This window comes from Microcaecilia unicolor, chromosome 6, assembly GCF_901765095.1.
Source record: "Microcaecilia unicolor chromosome 6, aMicUni1.1, whole genome shotgun sequence".
In the NCBI taxonomy this organism is placed as follows: Eukaryota; Metazoa; Chordata; class Amphibia; order Gymnophiona; family Siphonopidae; genus Microcaecilia; species Microcaecilia unicolor.
This window is the reverse complement of record NC_044036.1, coordinates 296,108,969-296,126,597: the sequence shown is the minus strand read 5'-3', so window position 1 is coordinate 296,126,597 and position 17,629 is coordinate 296,108,969. Positions and strand designations below refer to the sequence as shown.

The following is a 17,629-nucleotide window of genomic DNA, read 5'->3' as shown; positions in this document are numbered from 1 at the left end:
TCCGTCTCCTTGGAAGAGATTTGTAAGGTGGCAACTTGGGCATCGGCTCATACCTTCTCCAGGCATTACCGCTTGACTGTGGCTGCTCGGGCGGAGGCCCGGTTTGGAGCTTCAGTGTTGCGGTCAGGGATTTCTATGTCCCGCCCTGGGTGAGTACTGCTTCGGTACATCCCACCAGTCTATGGATTGATCAGCATGATGATATGGAAGATAAAATTATGTATCATACCTGATAATTTTCTTTCCATTAATCATAGCTGATCAATCCATAGCCCCTCCCAGATATCTGTACTGCTTATATTCTGGTTGCATTTCAGGTTCAAGTTTAGTCTTCTGTTCCTGTTCAGGAGGATCTTCGTGTTCAAGTTTTTTCGATTGAATTCTTCTGGAGTTGAGACGATTTTGTGTTACAGTGAGCTGCTGCATTCCTCTCCCCTCCGTTTTACGGGGCTGGATTGAGATCTAAATTCTGCAGCCTTATATCCCTCCCGCTTCGGCGGTGTTAGGGTCAGCCAGCTCCTCCCGCGGTTGCGGTCGCAGGATAAGCCAGATCCCCCCGCATCGGCGGGTGTGGTGTCCCTCCCCCGCTCCACGGGGATAAGCTGGACGGATTCCCCTCCCCCACTTGTGTGGGGATGAGCTGGGTTGATTCCCCTCCCCCGTTTCGGCGGTGGTGAGCTGGGCAGAGTGTCCCTTTGTGGGTGTAATTCTCTAAGTGCTGAGTCCTGCAGATGGAGCTTTGATATCGACATACTGAGGAGTTTCCGGCAGCACATGACCACATATAGGGAGGCAAAAGGATTGCTCTCTATCTCCACCTGCTGGTAGATGGACACAACCCACCAGTCTATGGATTGATCAGCTATGATTAATGGAAAGAAAATTATCAGGTATGATACATAATTTTACCTTACTCTTGTAAGGGCCAATTTTATTCCAGGTGCCCATGACTAAGTTGGGAAAAGGTGTCCATTTTAAGTCTATTTACATTGTGTGGACTAAGGAAGCTTGAGTGGTAATGTTTTGATGGGGTGGAGATTGGGCAATCTGTTCTCCAGAACTTGTAGCTTTACCAAGTCCGAGTGGATGGGCATGGTTGTTAGGGAAGGGGAGGAGGAGATGAAAAGTTGAAGAATTGTCATGTGTGTATATGTGTGTGTATATATATATATATATTATATATATATATATAACAATGTTGATGCTAAGTATGTAATGATTGCAATAAAAATGTTAATTTAAAAAATCGCATTAGCAGTAAACTTGAGAGAGTGCAATCATATTCAATATACCCTGGCTTCGGTGTGAGATCCACTCCTCACTGTTATGTGTAAAATCTATTTGGAAACATTATCTGCATAGAGTACTACACAACAATCCTACTCTCTACCACTTTGACAATAAGATGCATTTTACTACTGCTCCACAAACTCTTATTGTGGTATTTGTACAAAGGACTACATAAAGCAGATTTGGTGAAGTTTCATGCAGGAGGAGAGTCCTGTCCTTTGCTCACGTATATTTCTCATTTCTTCTCACTTGGCTGTTAGGAGCTGTACTGCAGTATGCTCTGTTACAATTTCTGGCAGCTTAATGTGCTTCTCCATCTGTTGTGGATACAACAAATCCTGTTTAAAAAAAAAAATGGATGTCATTCAGGTGAGTGAGGGTGGAAGTGAAATTCCCCTTCAAGCCAGCCTTGGCATGACTGATCACAACCCTGAGCCCAGCCGCGTTATAGCTCCCTGCCTGGTCTCATGTCCTAGGGCTCTTACCCTGTTTCTGTTCAAGTCAGACTTATTCTTGCTCGGGATCTCTCTGCAGGATGATCCAGTGTCTTAAAGAGCTGCATCTCTTTCGCAGCAGAAAGTTCAGTCCCCGAACTGAAAGAATATTCAAGTGAAGTTAGCATCAGAACTCTTACCTTGGGTGCATCGGGGTTTGCAAGTACTGGCCCAAGCCGAGTAGTCTTGGACAGTGAGCCTATGTTGCGTATAATTGCTGAGTTCAAAGCGGGGCGTGGAACAAGTCCTAGGTCACCTAACCGGTAGTGTGCGGTGACTGCTGAGCACTTCATAGGGGATGAGGGAGTGAGCCTGAGAAGAAAAACAGGTAGTGAGGGTCTCTTCTCCTCTTCCTCTGCCATCTTTTCTTACTGTTCCCTACTGCTTAAACCCTTTAGGAGTCCTGTCCTTCTTCATGTGCTGAATGCATCCAGAGAAATCTGTCCTTTGATTGCAATCTGGTTTACTAAAATGTTCTTTTCAAATAAGCATAGGGGGAGTTCAGACCATGGGTTATCCTGTTTCTTAACTGACAGACTGCACATTAGAATAGACCAGCACAGGTTCCAGCTCAACCTATGGACCAGGTGAGGCACAGGCCCAGGGTGTCACTGATTAAAGGGTGCCAATATGGTAGTCTAGCATCTCTCCCTCCCTCTTCCCTTCCTTCTGCCTATAGTTTGATATCCATAGAATAGGAGGGAGGGAAAAGAGAGGGGGAAATACTGAACTGGTATTTTGACCCTTTATCATCAGTGGGGGGGGGGGGGGGGAAAGAAGGGGGATTCGAGAGGAGGAGATACTGGATCATTGGTGTGGGGAAGAGAGTGGAAGGAGATATACCAGATTGCAGGCAGTGGTGGGAGGTAAAAGAAAAGTTGGCTCAGGGCATCAGGCTCAGGGCAACACAGTTCCTTGAGCTGGTCCAGAATGAGAATTCTTCAGCCCAGAGAGGTTCTTGGCTACAGGATACCTCACGGTTAGCCATTGTTGCCCATTTTGTTTGAATACAATCATGCTGCTGAGTGTAACATTATTCAAAGTTAAAGTATTGTATTTATAGACCACCTTTCTAATTTTAGCTCAAAAGGTTTACAACATTTTCAGGTACATGCTTTGGAACACAGAGGAGGGGACAAACGGCCCTAACCTCACCAACATTTTTCTGCTAGCTGCCTCCTCCTCTTACCTGCACAATATGGGCACAGTTTGATGTAGCAATGCCCCCCCCCCACCCAAAACAAATGGTGCAGGCATAGGGGTGAGGATCTAGCCTCTCTCCTGCCCATATGGTCCAGGCATGAGGCATCTTCCCCTCAAACCACAGTCCCCACCCTTGCTCTTTCACTGCAGACACAACAGCACTAGCAACAAAAGGACAGCAGAGCCTCCGTGTTCAGATGCTCTGTAAGGCTCTGCTGATCCTGCTGACATGGCATCAGAAAATGTGCATCACAGGGGGTGGGGCCAGCAGAGCCTCACAGAGCACCTAACCGCCAAGGATCTGAGGCCCCCTTAACCGGTTCCTTTTGTTGCTAACACTGTCACAGCCGCAGTGTAGGAGCTGGGATGGAGACCAAGATTTGAGGAGATTGTGGAACAGGGGGAAGATACCTGAAGCACAGGTGGGGAAGGGGAAATGCTGAATCATGGGGGATGGTGGGGAAGAGAGCAGGGATAGTAGACAATGGGGAGAGAAGGGGAGATGGATCTGACAGAGGTTGGGGACTGAAATATGGGGCAGTGGGAGAAGGGGGTAGGCTTGCAGATGGGTCACATGTAGGCGCCCTGCAGTATTTCTGCTTTCACAGCATGCTGTTTCCTGTGATAGTTATTATTTTCTAGCATGTGGGGGGGGGGGGGTAGGGAGTTGGCGTTCTCAGTGGTAATTGGCTAGTGCGTGGCCACTGCTGCACATTGCCCAATTACTGCAAAAGTAGCGTGTGAGCCCTTACCGCCTCCTAACTAGGTGGTGGTAAGGGCTCACATGGTAATGGTCATGCGCTAATTTGGAAATCAGCGCATTGCTATTAAAAGCAAAAAATGAAATTCAGGCATTTTAGAACCACGCTAAAAAGTGGTCAGAGCGTGTAGGAAACCCATGTGCTAGTGACAGCACTGGCCACTTTTTAGCGCAACTTAATAAAAAGTTCCTAAACAACTAAAACAAATAATATTTAAACAAAAAAAAACAAGTAACAAAAATAAATGAAAAATACATAAGCCGCCTTGGTCTAATGCACAGTTGCAGTCATCATCCATATAAAACAGTTCTCCAATTCTCTGTTACCATCAAATGGTAGAAAATACCTGCTGGAAAAGGAACACTTTAAGTTGTTTCTAAGCTCAAGTATATTGATTATAAGACACAGCTCGACTGGTAGAGTGTTCCACTAAATGAGGGCTGCCATTGAAGAAATACGATCATGAATTTCACACAAGTGTGCCTGTGTCAAAACACCTAAAAAGCATTGATTCTGAAAGCACAAGGCTTTAGGTGGGCAGTACAGTTTTAACAGTGTAGCAATAGCAATTGGAGTGTCATTACATAATGCCTTGTGTACTAATGTACTTTAAACTTTACACTTTATAACAACTTTTCACTGCCTACTGATTGTTTAATATATGCAAGACCCAAGAATTAATAAACCACTGTTTTTTGGTGGTTGAGAAGGCAGATCAATGTAAGATCCTATGCAATACTGTTTGAAGTGTGGGCCAGTAGTAAAAGAACCTTGCGTTTATCCACTCCTAAGGATTATTTTGTAGAATTGTTCACTGTTCTTGTAATATTGAATTTACTGATATGGCACACTTATTACAGCAACTCTCCTTTCAGTCCCTGTAGTAACAGGCTATTTCTGAATAAAGTGGCAAAACTACATGTTCAGCTTTAGGTTTTCAAGTATCATATTGTTCATTTCTGATCAGATTTGTTGAGATGTCTGGGAATTCAATTCATCTGTCATCTTCACATCATTTGGAAACTAATGATCAGACAGTGTAAAAAACAAACCCTAGAATGGGCCAAATAAAACTGAAGCAGGGACTGGAGAAGACTCAGAATAAGTGAGGCAGTCAGATCGCTTACTTCAAGCGGCTCCTCAGTTTAAGGCTTCAAAAAAGCTTGATCAAAAGTTTATGAGGCTATATCAACACTGAAATTTTTTTTTGTAAGCGCTTTTTAGCAATATGTAAGTCACATTGAACCTACCATATGGTGGGGAAATGTGGAATACAAATGCAATAAATAAAATAAAATACATCTCTTTCAGGTCCTGGTACCTCCACTAGTAACAGTGGAAGATCAAGAAGAATTTCAGATCAAATGAGCAGAAAAACTTGCCCTCTCCAAACACAGACATATGGGTCTCTTAATCCAATAACAGAAGAGAGCTACTACTATTACTACTATTTAGCATTTCTATAGCGCTACAAGGCATATGCAGCGCTGCACAAACATAGAAGAAAGACAGTCCCTGCTCAAAGAGCTTACAATCTAATAGACATGGCCCCAAAAAAGATAAAGCAAAATTAGAAAAGTTACAGAGAATGGCCACCAAAATGATAAAGGGAATGGGACAGCTTCCCTGACGGCTAAGAAGAGATAGAAGTCCATAAAATACTGAGGGCCAGATGCACTAAACAATCGTTAGAGCCCTTCCCTACCGATTCCCTTAGCGAATCGGTAAGGAACGGGCATGCATTAAGGAAAGGGAATGCAAACGAACTGCTCGTTGTAGCACACTTGCATTCTCTATTCCATCGTTAAACAGTCGGCCGGTCGAGATTGCGCAGAGCAGCCAAGCATTATGCTGGCTGCTCTGCGCATGCCAAATACGCCTCCCTGTGCCGCCCGAAGATGCTGCGCCGCTCACTCCCTCCGATACGGCGCGATCAGTGCAGTTGAGGACACCCATAAAACAAAATGTCCATTTTGGCCGTCATTCCCCCCCCCCCCCCCGCAATAATCAAAACGTCCCTTTAGCTGAGAGACCTGGAAATCTCTGAACCAATCACAACACGTTTAGCTGAGCTAAACGCGCTGTGATTAGCTCAGAGACTTCCAGGTCTCTCAGATGAGTGAAGCACGGCCATAAAAGACGTTTTTATTCTTGCTGGGGGGGGGTGGGGGGAATGACGGCCAAAATGGACTTTTTTTTTTTTGGATGGGCGTCCTCAACTGCACTGTCCTCTGGATCGAGCCGCATCGGAGGGGGTGAGCAGCGTGGCATCTTCGGGGGGGGAGGGGGAATGACGGCCAAAATAGATGTCTTCTTTGAAGCGGAGTGCTATTTTTTGTTTGTTTTTGAGTGAAGGACATCCATAAAGCCCGTCCCTGACGAGCACTTGACTTTTTTTCCCCCTGATTTTTTGTTTTTGTTACTTTTGTAGCAGTTTTTCAATCCCGCACAGCCCCAACGAGAGGTACAGACCTCTCGTTCGATTTTCCAGCGTTAAGGCAATCGGAAAAGGTTAGTGCATCTCATTACAATAGGGTTTCTACACAATTTGCTCATCTGCATTCCGTTTTCGTTAGCTGCTACCGTAAAGTCTTTAGTGCATGCCAGGGTTTACCACTTGCTCATTAATGGCTGTTAAGTTTAGTGCATCTGGCCCTCCTAACGGCTAAGAAGAGATAGAAGTCTATAAAATACTGAGTGGAGTGAAACGGGTAAACATGAATTGCTCGTTGATGCTTTCCAAACGTACAAGGACTAGGGGGCACACAATAAAATTATTAGTATATTTAGAACAAATTGGAGAAAATATTTCTTCACTCACATGTATAATTAAGTTGTGGAATTTATTGTCAGAGAATGTGGTAAAAGCCGTTAGAGTAGCAGGGCTTAAAAAAAGGTTTGGACAAGTTCCTAAAAGAAAGTCCATAAACCATTATGCTGGGATAAACAGAATGAAATCTATGTTAATCCTGCCAGGTACTTGTGACCTGGATTGGCCATTGTTGGAAATAGGATGCTGGGCTTGATTGACCTTTGGTCTGTCTAAGTACAGCAATGCTTGTGTACTTATGTAAAACCACTAAAACTTTCTTCCTGTGCTCATCTGAAGCAGGACTCTACCTAGACCTTGCTTACTAGAGCTTTACCTATCCAGACTCGACCTGAATTCTGACTGATTCCTCACCACCTCAATCTTCACCTTTGGGTATGCTTCAGACAGATATGAGGATACAGTTAAGAGATCCAGTGGAAGTCACAGACAAGAGGGGAGCTGGTAGTGGGTTGCACTTGAGAATTTTATATGCATATTCAACAAAACAGTAGGCTCTAAACTTGGTCTTATTTGTCATCATTTACTATGCTACTTTCATTAAGCCAGGACGCCAGCTGAGACCATGGTAACTGAGATTCCACCTTTAGCCTGGATGATCTCCAAACAGGTACTTTAACATTTACCTTCTTTTTGGTTACCTTGCTCTTGATTATGCCTGATTCTGTCTCTGCTGGCCCTCCTTACACCTGGAGTTGCACCTATACCAGTAGCATAAATGTCTAGGCCTGCCACTGCCCCATGGAACCACTCCTGCACCTGCTGTACATTTGTCACCCCCTCCCCTTCCCCAGTGAGCTGTTTTTATACCCCTGGTATTCCTGTCTCCTCCCCCACAACTTTCCCTATAAATAACTACCTCTGCCCACACCTTTAGGTACCACTCCCATCCCCTCCAGCATACCTGTCTCCTGTTAATGCCATGGTGTGTGCCTCCTGAGTTAGAAACTCCTCAACCTTGGGCCCAAGCCCCATCTTGGCAGCACTGCTGAGTAATAGCAAGAGCTTGTGCAACATCTCTTTGCGACGCAGCTGAAACTTGAAATCCAAATCCCCATACTCTTCATCACTGGGCTTCTCCTGCAGTGCAATACCATAGAGTCAGCAATTGTCCAAGTAAAACTTAGAAGACTGGCAAAGACCAAATGCTATGAACAAGGGATGTAGCAGGGTCATAGTGGATCACTAGAGCCCACCTTGGAGAGAACTGGCTTACAGAGATGGCCCCAACACACCATTAGTAACTCAGATCCAAAGGTTATTTTCTGTACACAGAAACAGTCTACAGATGGCAGAGAGGCTTTATGGGTCCTTATCTAGGTTGGCCAGTTTCCTTCTTGTTGCACCACTAAAGACCTCACTTTCCCCTCACTTCCTTGGAACCAGGGCTCCTCTGTGGTTATCCCATGGTTTCTTGAATTTCATCAGTTTCTGATATAGAAATATTTGAGCTTACTACTAGGGAGCTAGGAGAAGGTATAAACCCATGCTATATGTCCCAATGGACTGTTTCGTAACATAGCTAAGTTTGGGTTGTAGCCATGATCGTCTCTCTATACAGGTCATCTCAACCTTCTTGGAAGTTCAATCCTGCTGTATCAATGCAACTTAAGGGTTATAAAATCTGAAGAATCAGCTGGCAGTGTGTGATCCTGCCAAAAATCTCCACAACCCCTTTGCCAACTGCCAGGATTGCAAATCTCTGCTTTCCTCACTTAACTGTCTAATAGGACAGGTGACAGGGTGCTATAGCACAGATTCACTGCAACAGTTTGCAACCCTCGAAACTTCGTTGTCTCCATGGCAGTGGCGGAGCCAAGGGTGGGCCTGGATGGGCCCAGGCCCACCATTTTGGGCACAGGCCCACCCAGTAGCAGCACACCTATGATGTGGCTGGCAGGGATCCCCAAGCCCCACCAGCCGAAAACTCCCAATAACTGCCCCCCCTGCATAACAGCCTTCCTTCTGATGTATTCCCGCCTATGTGGAAACAGGAAGTTGCATCAGAGGGAAGACTGTGGGGCCAACATGAGCAGTACGTATTAGTTGCTGCTCACTGCCGGTGAAAATCTGCTATTTAAAAGGTATGCGGGGTAGAGGGGATGTTTGAGAGACTATATGGCATACAGGCAAGGGAGTGAGAGACCAAATCACTTGTGGGACAGGGCGGAGTTCTTCTGCCCACCCATCTTGGGCCCAGGCCCACCCAAAGGTGGGTGTCTGGCTATGCCCCTGCTCCATGGTGCTGTGTAGGGGTATTTACCTGAGATCTCACCTGAGCTGGTCTTGGTTCATACAAGCCTAATACAGCCTATTACAACAAGATGGATTCTACAACCTCTGACCTCAACACATCTGTCAGCAAGATCCAGCTTTTCAGCTGGTGGAAAATCACTGGCAGGCATGTCATAGCCAAGGACATTCTGTGTTACAACCACCCTGTTATCACCCTGAGAAGCTGAAAGGGGAGTGAGACCCATGGCACTAGTAAGCCTGGTTGGAGACAGATATGCAGACCTGAAAGTATCCACTTCAGGGTCGCAAACAAAGGACTCTTCAGTTAGCTGGACAGGATTATGATTAGTCCCGGAGGATCATCTGATGGAGAGGTACTAAGAAAGTGGGAACTAAAGAAAAGTGAGTTGTTTGGGGACCATCAGAGAGTTGGGACTGACAAGAATGACCTAAGAAGACAAGCAAGGTTAGAAGGCTCAGAGGGAGCAAGAGACTGTGTTGGTCTAACCTTGTGAACTACATATCTGGTGGAAATACATTCGGGCTCAGCTACATCCATTCTGAGATGCAACACTGAATGACTGTGACACCTGCTTTCAGAAGATAGACCTGAACTATATCTGAGACTGAGACTCGCTGTGGATATAGCTAGAGTCTAAGAAGAAATCCGCCCCCCTACCTCATCCGAAGACTGCCGCAGAGACAGCGTGGTGAGATTCAGGATTTACTTTCTATAGTCTGGGATTAGTAATTGTGGTTGTCTAAGATAAGACTGGTTAGGTCATAATTCGTGGTCAGGGAATAAGCTGCTAACTGTGTATTTGCATAAGAAACTGTAGTTTCAGTGTTACCAATCAGATTGTGTAATTACTTAGTATTCCAGTTGAAATTATTTTGCATAGTCTTTATTTTGGTAGCAATCTATTTGTTTTATTATTATCAGCAAATTATATATATTTGTACTTTGCTAAGCCTTGCTGCAGAGCTATTCTGTATTTGTACAATTCTTTATCTATAAATAAAAATAATATATTCCAGCTGGCTTTAGTTTCATTTCTCTAACGGCAAGTTTGGCTAGGTGTCAAAAGCAAGGTCCTTGTGTTTTCCCCTAGACAGTCCAGAATATTTGCTTGGGCAGAGTTCTGCACCATAGGGCCTTGGCTAAATAATCTGTTGGGAGTTGTTTTCCTATAAGAATTATTTAGATTATTCTACCTACAGCTGCTACCATGTGCTTATTAATTATTAGTCTGGTTGTGAGCCCTTGAGCTGAGGCCTAGTATAGGTGTTAGGCCAAGGCCGAGGATGGGCCGAGCAGGCACTACACACTACCCCAGCTACCAAACCCTGTACACACATGCAGCAACCAGCTTTCACCTCCAGAAAAGGAAGATAGGGCAATCAGGCAAGCCTCACGGCCTATCGGGAACCCATTTACTCAGAATTCAAGCATGCGGGCCTCACGGCCTAACCGGAACTGACTCATACGTAGGGAGGGGAGAAAGAGACTAAACAAGGGGTCCCCCAATGGAACCGGAGAACCAGCAACACCCTCAGTGCTGGCAATCAAGGAGAAAGGGAAGTATACACAGAAACACGTCAAGCCGTAGACCACCACACACAAAGGAAGTGAGGGACTGCAAAAAATAAAGATACTGTAGGCAGAGACCCTCAGCATACAGGGAAGGGAAAAGTCCACAAAACAGAGTGTGGAGCCTAACACACACCCAGCACAGAAATGGACAGTGCTCTGTAATATAGGAGGTAGTTACAGCAAAGAAAGGACTGAAACAGCCACAAAGGAAAGACTGCAGTAAACAGACAACTGCCAGAAGCAGAGAAACTCTGCAGGCAAAGGGTTAAACCAAGCTCAACAGACATACAGCAGCCAGAGGCAGGGAACACTGCAGACAATGGGTTAAACCACAGTACAAAGAAAGAGCAAACAAACAACCCCCCACGGAGAGAAACAAAGGGTCCTGAGGCTGCTACAAGGGCAGGACCTGCAAAACAGAAAACAAACACAGCACAAAGGAAACTCTGAAGGAAGGGGAAGCAAAACAAACAAACTGGAATGGGACGAGGAAGGAACTCACCACACAGCACCACAGCCAAACAGAGAGAATCCCAGGTGCAGTGAAGAGAGATAATTAGACACACGCAGGCAGCAGCCAGCAGACAGAGCAACAGAAACTGCAAGCAAGGAAAGGAGTAAACAAACGCCATGCAAGCACAGAGCTAATAGCTCAGACAGAGCAAAGGTAAGGCTTCAGCAGAAAAGGAATAACGCCAAAGCAGGGGTTGTAGGGAAAGGTAAGCTTAAGTAGATCAGACTGACATCAGCTCAGCCCCTGACAGCCAATCAGGAGCGGTTCCAAGCATTCCCCTGCCTGACTAGCAGAATTCTAACAGAGTCATAACATTAATGCTACAGGAGATACAAAGACTTGTGTCTTTACCAGTAATACATCCTTCAGTGCAGAAGCAGATTGTTTAAGAATCTTCTCCAACCGTTTACGGATCTTCTGCTCCTCCTCCAGCTGCCCTACTAGAGCCGTCTCCTCAGCCATGAGTTTTTGTGCCTTCTCCTCAAGTTCTATAATCAGCTGCCTGCCAGAAAGAAAAGAAAATTGACTAAGGAAAGACCTAGGTACTGCGTGTAAGAGTTACTAACCAACAGGACACAATCAATACACCTGCAACTGACAAGCTCTATACCTCATAGCTTTCTTCTCATCACGCAGGGATTGATAAGCAGTTTTCAGGCTGTTAAACTCTTTCTCCCTTTGTGAATATTCTTCCAGTATTATTTGTTGCTGTTGGCATTTCTCTGTCAGCATTCGGATCATCTAAAACACAACATAGATAAGAACAAGATCAACAGCTGCAGGTGGTGGGGAAGGGCAAATTCAAAGATATGAAAGAAGGCAGCTATGGGGTATTGACTGTTGGGAACTATGGGGGTGGGGTGGGGGCACAGAGCCATGTCTCACCTTCTGGTTGCTCAGGTTGTTTTTCACCAGCTGCTTTTCATTGTGCTCTAGCATAGCCACCTGCTTGCACTGCTCATTCTGTGTTTCCTTCAGGAAGTCTTGCTCCTGAATTAGCTCCATACTCTTCTCAGATATCTTGGCAAGCTGCGCCGAAATAGACACATTTTCTCGAATTGCACGTTTTGTTGTCTCTGCCATCTGATTATTTGATATCTTACGAAATTCTGCTGCCACCATGTTCACTCGCAGTAGCATTTCCTTCTTCAGCCTGTACACACAGGTAACTAACTTTGAGTTTGGTCAGTGCAGATGCTCCTTCAGCCCTTCAGGGAGATACAGTATGCTCCAGAGCTCTACCCCGGCCCATCAGAGAGAAGCCACATGACCCAAAGCCCTGCTCGGTCCATCAGGGTGTCATGGCGTGCCCCAGAGCCCTGCCCTGGCCTGTCACAGAGAAGCAGTAAGCCCCAGGCCATCAGACAGCTGCCCCAAAGCCCTGCTCTGGCCTGTCAGGGAGATGCAGTATGCCCCAGAGCCCTGCCCCAGCCCATTAGAGAGACCCAATGTGTTCCGAGCCCTGCCCCAGCCCATTAGAAAGCTGCAACATGCCCCAAAGCCCTGCTCTGGCCTTTCAGGGAGATGCAGTATGCTCCAGAGTCTTGCTCCAACCCTTTAGAGAGACCCAGTAGGTCCCAGAACCCTGCTCCAGCCCATTAGAGAGACCCAGTATGTCCCAGAGCCCTGCCCCAGCCCATCGGAGAGCTGCAACATGCCCCAAAGCCCCGCTCTGGTCCTTAGAGAGTAGCAGCCTTCTGTACAAACCTGTCTTTATCAATTACAGCTTTCCTCTCAAGATTGTAGATCATCTCTTTATGTTCCTCCTCTTGCTTTTTCAGCTGCATTTCAAGAGCTGCAAACTTGGCCATCAGATCTTCCTTATGGATTCTAAACTCCTCCAGTGCAGCCAACTTTCCCACTAAAAGCAGAAACCAATGGACATTAATGAAAGAGCGTGTACCACTTCCTGGGAGAAAAGCTTCCAGATCCCACTAGTCTCTTACAGAAGAAGACAAAGAAAGGCATAAATCCTGTATCCCTCTTATTTGGGGATGGGAGGTGTAGATGGTGCAGCTGCCCCCCCCCCCCACCCCCACCTCACCCTGCCCATGGGAGAAGGGTTGGGTAGAACCCAAATCCAGTATATATGAATAAAAGAAATAAACTTAGAATAAATAAAACCAGATCAACCTTTTCTTAATTAAAAAGTACAGTCAGACCCACAATGCAATTGCTAAGCACTGATAGCTGTAAATGGTCAACTTTTTAATAGAGCAGCAAGGAAATCACTAGGACTAAAATCAGAAATGAGAATTCATCTCAATCTAACAGAAGCCTTGCCTGATACAGGAGATATGAACCCAACAAAAAAGGAAACAAAAAAGTATCTAACCCTTATGCACAAAGATCTGCACCTCCTTTCATAATTTGAAAAGCTGATGTATTAAGCCATGTGTTACAGCCGCACACTGAAGCTCAGTGCAGTTTCCTAATGCACGTGTAAAAAAAAAAAAAACAAGGTTTATGCTCAATGATGTAAACAAATTGAATGCAAATAATCTGGAGGTAAAACATAAATATGTAAGTGAACATGGGGAAGCACGCTAGTTGCCATGGAAAATGTGCACACAGGAATTCATTAGCAGCAGAATCACTGTTTTGTACAGAGATTGTATTGCACCAGGAAAAACAATATATGCACATATATCATGCAAAAATATCAGCATGATATCATCTAATTCTCCTAGGACAAGAAGGCCATATTCTCACACGTGGATGATGTCATCCATGTTGCCCAGTGCGGAGCTTAAGCAAGTTACTAGAAATCAAGGCCAAGGTATCTGCCTGCCTGTCTGACATTGCTGCCTAGATGTCTCACCGCCACCTGAAGCTCAATATGTCCAAAACTGAGCTCCTTATCATCCCACCTAAACCAACCTCTCCCCTTCCCCCACTCTCTATTTCTGTAGACATCACGCTCATTCTTCCTGTTTCATCTGCTCGTAACCTTGGGGTCATCTTTGACTCCTCCCTCTCCTTCTCTGCACATATTCAACAACTTGCTAAAACCTGTCGTTTCTTCCTGTATAATATCGCCAAAATTCTCCCTTTCCTTTCTGAGCACGCTACCAGAACCCTCATCCACACTCTCATCACCTCTCGCTTAGACTACTGCAATTTGCTTCTCACAGGTCTTCCACTCAGCCATCTCTCTCCAATCTATTCAAAATTCTGCTGCACGACTAATATTTCGTCAAAGTCGCTTTGCCCATATCAGCCCTCTCCTGAATTCACTGGCTCCCTATCCGTTTCCATATTCAATTCAAGCTCCTCTTATTGACCTATAAGTGCATTCACTCTGCAGCCCCTCACTACCTCTCCACCCTCATCTCTCCCTACACTCCTTCCCAGGATCTCTGTTCACTAGGCAAATCTCTCCTAATTGCACCCTTCTCCTCCATCGCTAACTCCAGACTAAGTTCCTTTTATCTCACCGCACCTTATGCCTGGAATAGACTTCCTGAGCCGTTACATCAAGCTCCATCCCTGGCCGCCTTCAAATCCGGGCTAAAGGCCTACCTGTTTGATGCTGCTTTTAACTCCTAACTTGTCACATGCTCGTAACCTTTATCTTGTCTTCCTCTCTTCAATAGTCCCCTTTTCCCTATGTGTCCTATCTGTCTGTCCTACCCTTATCCCTTATTTTCCTGTCTGTCTGTCCTGATTTAGATTGTAAGCTCTTTTGAGCAGAAACTCTCTTTTCTTCATGTTCAATTGTGAAGCGCTGCGTGCGACTGGTAGCGCTATAGAAATGATTTGTAGTAGTAGTAGTAGTAGTACTAGAGCTTTAAGAGCACATGCAGTGTTCCTGTCACACATAAGCGAGTGCCTTCCCACCTGCCACAAGAGTGCAGGACCATCAGTCTTTTCTCATTTGCAGTGAGGAGAGAACGTAATTGTTCCACGCTCCTCACAGTGTCTGGTACATGAGCATTATTTTTGCAGTTTTGTGCCTTCCCTTCAGGGTTTCTTACCCTGCTTTTTTCAAGGGTTTTTTTTTTTAAGGAAAATTCTTCTCCCTTCCTATATTTTAGTTTGATTTTCCCCACTTTTAAGTTTTCTTTATTTTTGGTGCACTCTGTAGGCCCCTTAAGCCTGAGCTCCAGTTGGGTGTTTGCCCTTCAAATTTTTCCTGGTGCTTGCCCCCTTTTTTTAGTCACCATCAAGCCATTTGATTTGGCCATGGCTGTTTTCCCTTCCATGTCATCAAAGGTCCCCAGTCACTTTAAGTGCTGTAGCCAGTGCAATAGGACCATCTCTGGCAAACATTATTGGTGTCTTCAGTGTTTAGGGCCCGAACATACCCCTTCCAGCTGTGTTCTTTGCTTTTGTATGAAGAAAAGAACCCAGCTGGCCAGAGAGGCTCAGAGAGAGAAAACACAGAACCTCCAATTGACTGAAAGATTGTATTTCATTCACTTATAGCCAAGCTGGGTTGACTCTTGAGGGTCAAGTCAAGGCTCACAATGTCAGAGCCATGGCTGTGTCAGTAGCCCACTTGGGGTCAGCCTCCACTGAAGAAATTTGCAAGGTTGTGACGTGGTCTTCAGTCCACACATTTACATCTCATTACTGCCTTGAGCAAGATACCCAACGCAATAGTTGGTTTGGATAGTTTTTCAGAATTTGTTTGGGGTCTAGAATCCAACTCCACCCCCCTTGGCCTCTTTTGTTCTGTTCTAGGCTGCACTCTCACACAGTTGTATATAGTTTCAAGTTAATTACTATTTTGTCCTCGCTGTTACTAGGCCCAATTGACCAATGGTTGTTGTTTTCGGTGAGCCTGATAGCTAAGGATTCCCACATGAGAATATGGCCTGCTTGTCCTCAGAGAAAGCAAAGATATTTACCTGTAGCAGGTATTCTCTGAGGACAGCAGGCCATTCATTCTCACATACCCTCCCAGCTCCCTTTCGAGTTGTCTCCTTTTTCTGCTATGTTATAGTACTGTACTGATGGTCCTGAGCTCTTGCGGTGGGCAGGAAGAAACTCAAACATGTGAGTTGGGGACGCTGCATGTACTCTTAAAGCTCTAGTAGCTTGTTTAAACTTCACACCAGGTGACATAGATGACGTCATCCAAATGTGAGAATGAATAGTCTGCTGTCCTCAGAGAATACCTGCTACAGGTAAGTATCTTCTCTATTTCTGCAGCAGAGAGCACTGCTCATTTCACAGCTGCAACAGCTTCCTCCTGGCCCTGCATTTGGCAACAGGTTTCCGTCAGCTCCTCATCCCCTGATTTTTTTCTTTGGTCTACCTATCCACTTCAATAAAAACAAGAAACTGTGTATGGATTATCCCCTGGATTCTATATATGGTGCCAAAATTTTGGAGTGGATCCAACATGTGCATGCAACTAAATTTCTTATCGAGCCATTAAATATGATTTCATCAGCCTTAACAATCAATTGTTGAAGTTAATTGGCACTAATTTGGATTTGTGTATGCATCTGCCTTGGTGGCGGCTAAGAAGCAAATAGAATGTTAGGTAATATTAGGAAAGTAATGGAAAACAAAAATGAGGACATTATAATGCCTTTGTATCACTCCATTGCGTGACCGCACCTCAAATATTGTGTGCAATTCTGGCCACTGCCTCTCAAAAAAGCTATAATGGAATTAGGAAAGGTACAGAGAAGGACAACGAAAATGATAATGAGGATGGAATGACTTCCCTATGAGGAAAGGCTAACACGGCTAGAGCTCTTCAGCTTGGAGAAAAGATGGCTGAGGGGAAATATGATAGAGGTCTATAAAATAATGAGTGGAGTAGAACAGGTAGATGTGAATTGCTTGTTTACTCTTTCCAAAAATACTAGGACCAAGAGGCATGCAATGAAGCTACAAAATAGCAAATTTAAAACAAATCGGAGAAAATATTTCATCACTCAACGTGTAATTAAACTCTGGCAGACCTGCTCAAACGGAGAAGTTAGACAAGGATCTGATAGAAGATATTCAAAAGATTGGTATGAAAGGGGAGGTGCTACTCTTAGGAGATTTCAATTTGTCTGACGTGGATTGGAACGTCCTGTCTGCGGAATTGGAAAGAAGTAGGGAGATTGTGGATGCCTGTCAAAGTGCCTTGCTCAGACAAATGGTGATGGAACTCACGAGGGAAGGGGCGATGCTGGATCTAGTGCTCACTAATGGAGGTAGTGTTTCCGATATCCGGGTGGGTGCCCACCTATGTAATAGTGATCATCACACCGTATAGTTTGATATAAGGGCGAAGGCGGACGCACAAAACTCAAAGTACTGGATTTCAGATGTACTGATTTTGATAAAATCGGGGAATACCTGAAGAAGGAGCTGTTGGCGTGGAAAGGCGTAGGAGAAGTGGAAAAACAGTGGTCCAAGCTAAAGGCTGCTATAAATATGGCGACTGATCTTTTTGTGAGGAAAGTAAACAAAAACAAAAGAGGCAGGAAGCCTATATGGTTCTCCAAACAAGTAGCTAAAAAAGTAAAAGAGGCTTTGTTCAAGAAATACAAAAGAACGCAAAGAGAGGATCACGGAAAAGATTATCGGATTAAACCGAAAGAAGCGAAGAGGGAAATACGGCTAGCGAAAGCGCGAGCGGAAGAAAAAATGGCTAAAGATGTAAAGAGAGGTGACAAGACTTTTTTCTGATATATTTATTTATTTATTACATTTGTACCCTGCGCTTTCCCACACATGGCAGGCTCCATGCGGCTTACA

General features: G+C 45.0%; 1 protein-coding gene across 1 annotated transcript in view; it reads right to left on the bottom strand.

Moving 5' to 3' along the window:
• Positions 1-1,299: 1,299 nt before the first annotated feature.
• CFAP157 (cilia and flagella associated protein 157) overlaps positions 1,300-17,629 on the bottom strand; it is a 47,865-nt gene continuing 31,535 nt past the window's right edge. The window contains exons 3-9 of the mRNA XM_030206682.1: positions 12,629-12,782; positions 11,807-12,074; positions 11,532-11,662; positions 11,273-11,423; positions 7,483-7,658; positions 1,925-2,096; positions 1,300-1,628 (exon numbers count right to left, since the gene is read on the bottom strand). Of these exons, the coding sequence (XP_030062542.1) occupies positions 1,536-1,628; positions 1,925-2,096; positions 7,483-7,658; positions 11,273-11,423; positions 11,532-11,662; positions 11,807-12,074; positions 12,629-12,782 (1,145 nt within the window). The 3' untranslated portion in view covers positions 1,300-1,535. The remainder of the gene's footprint in view (positions 1,629-1,924; positions 2,097-7,482; positions 7,659-11,272; positions 11,424-11,531; positions 11,663-11,806; positions 12,075-12,628; positions 12,783-17,629) is intronic.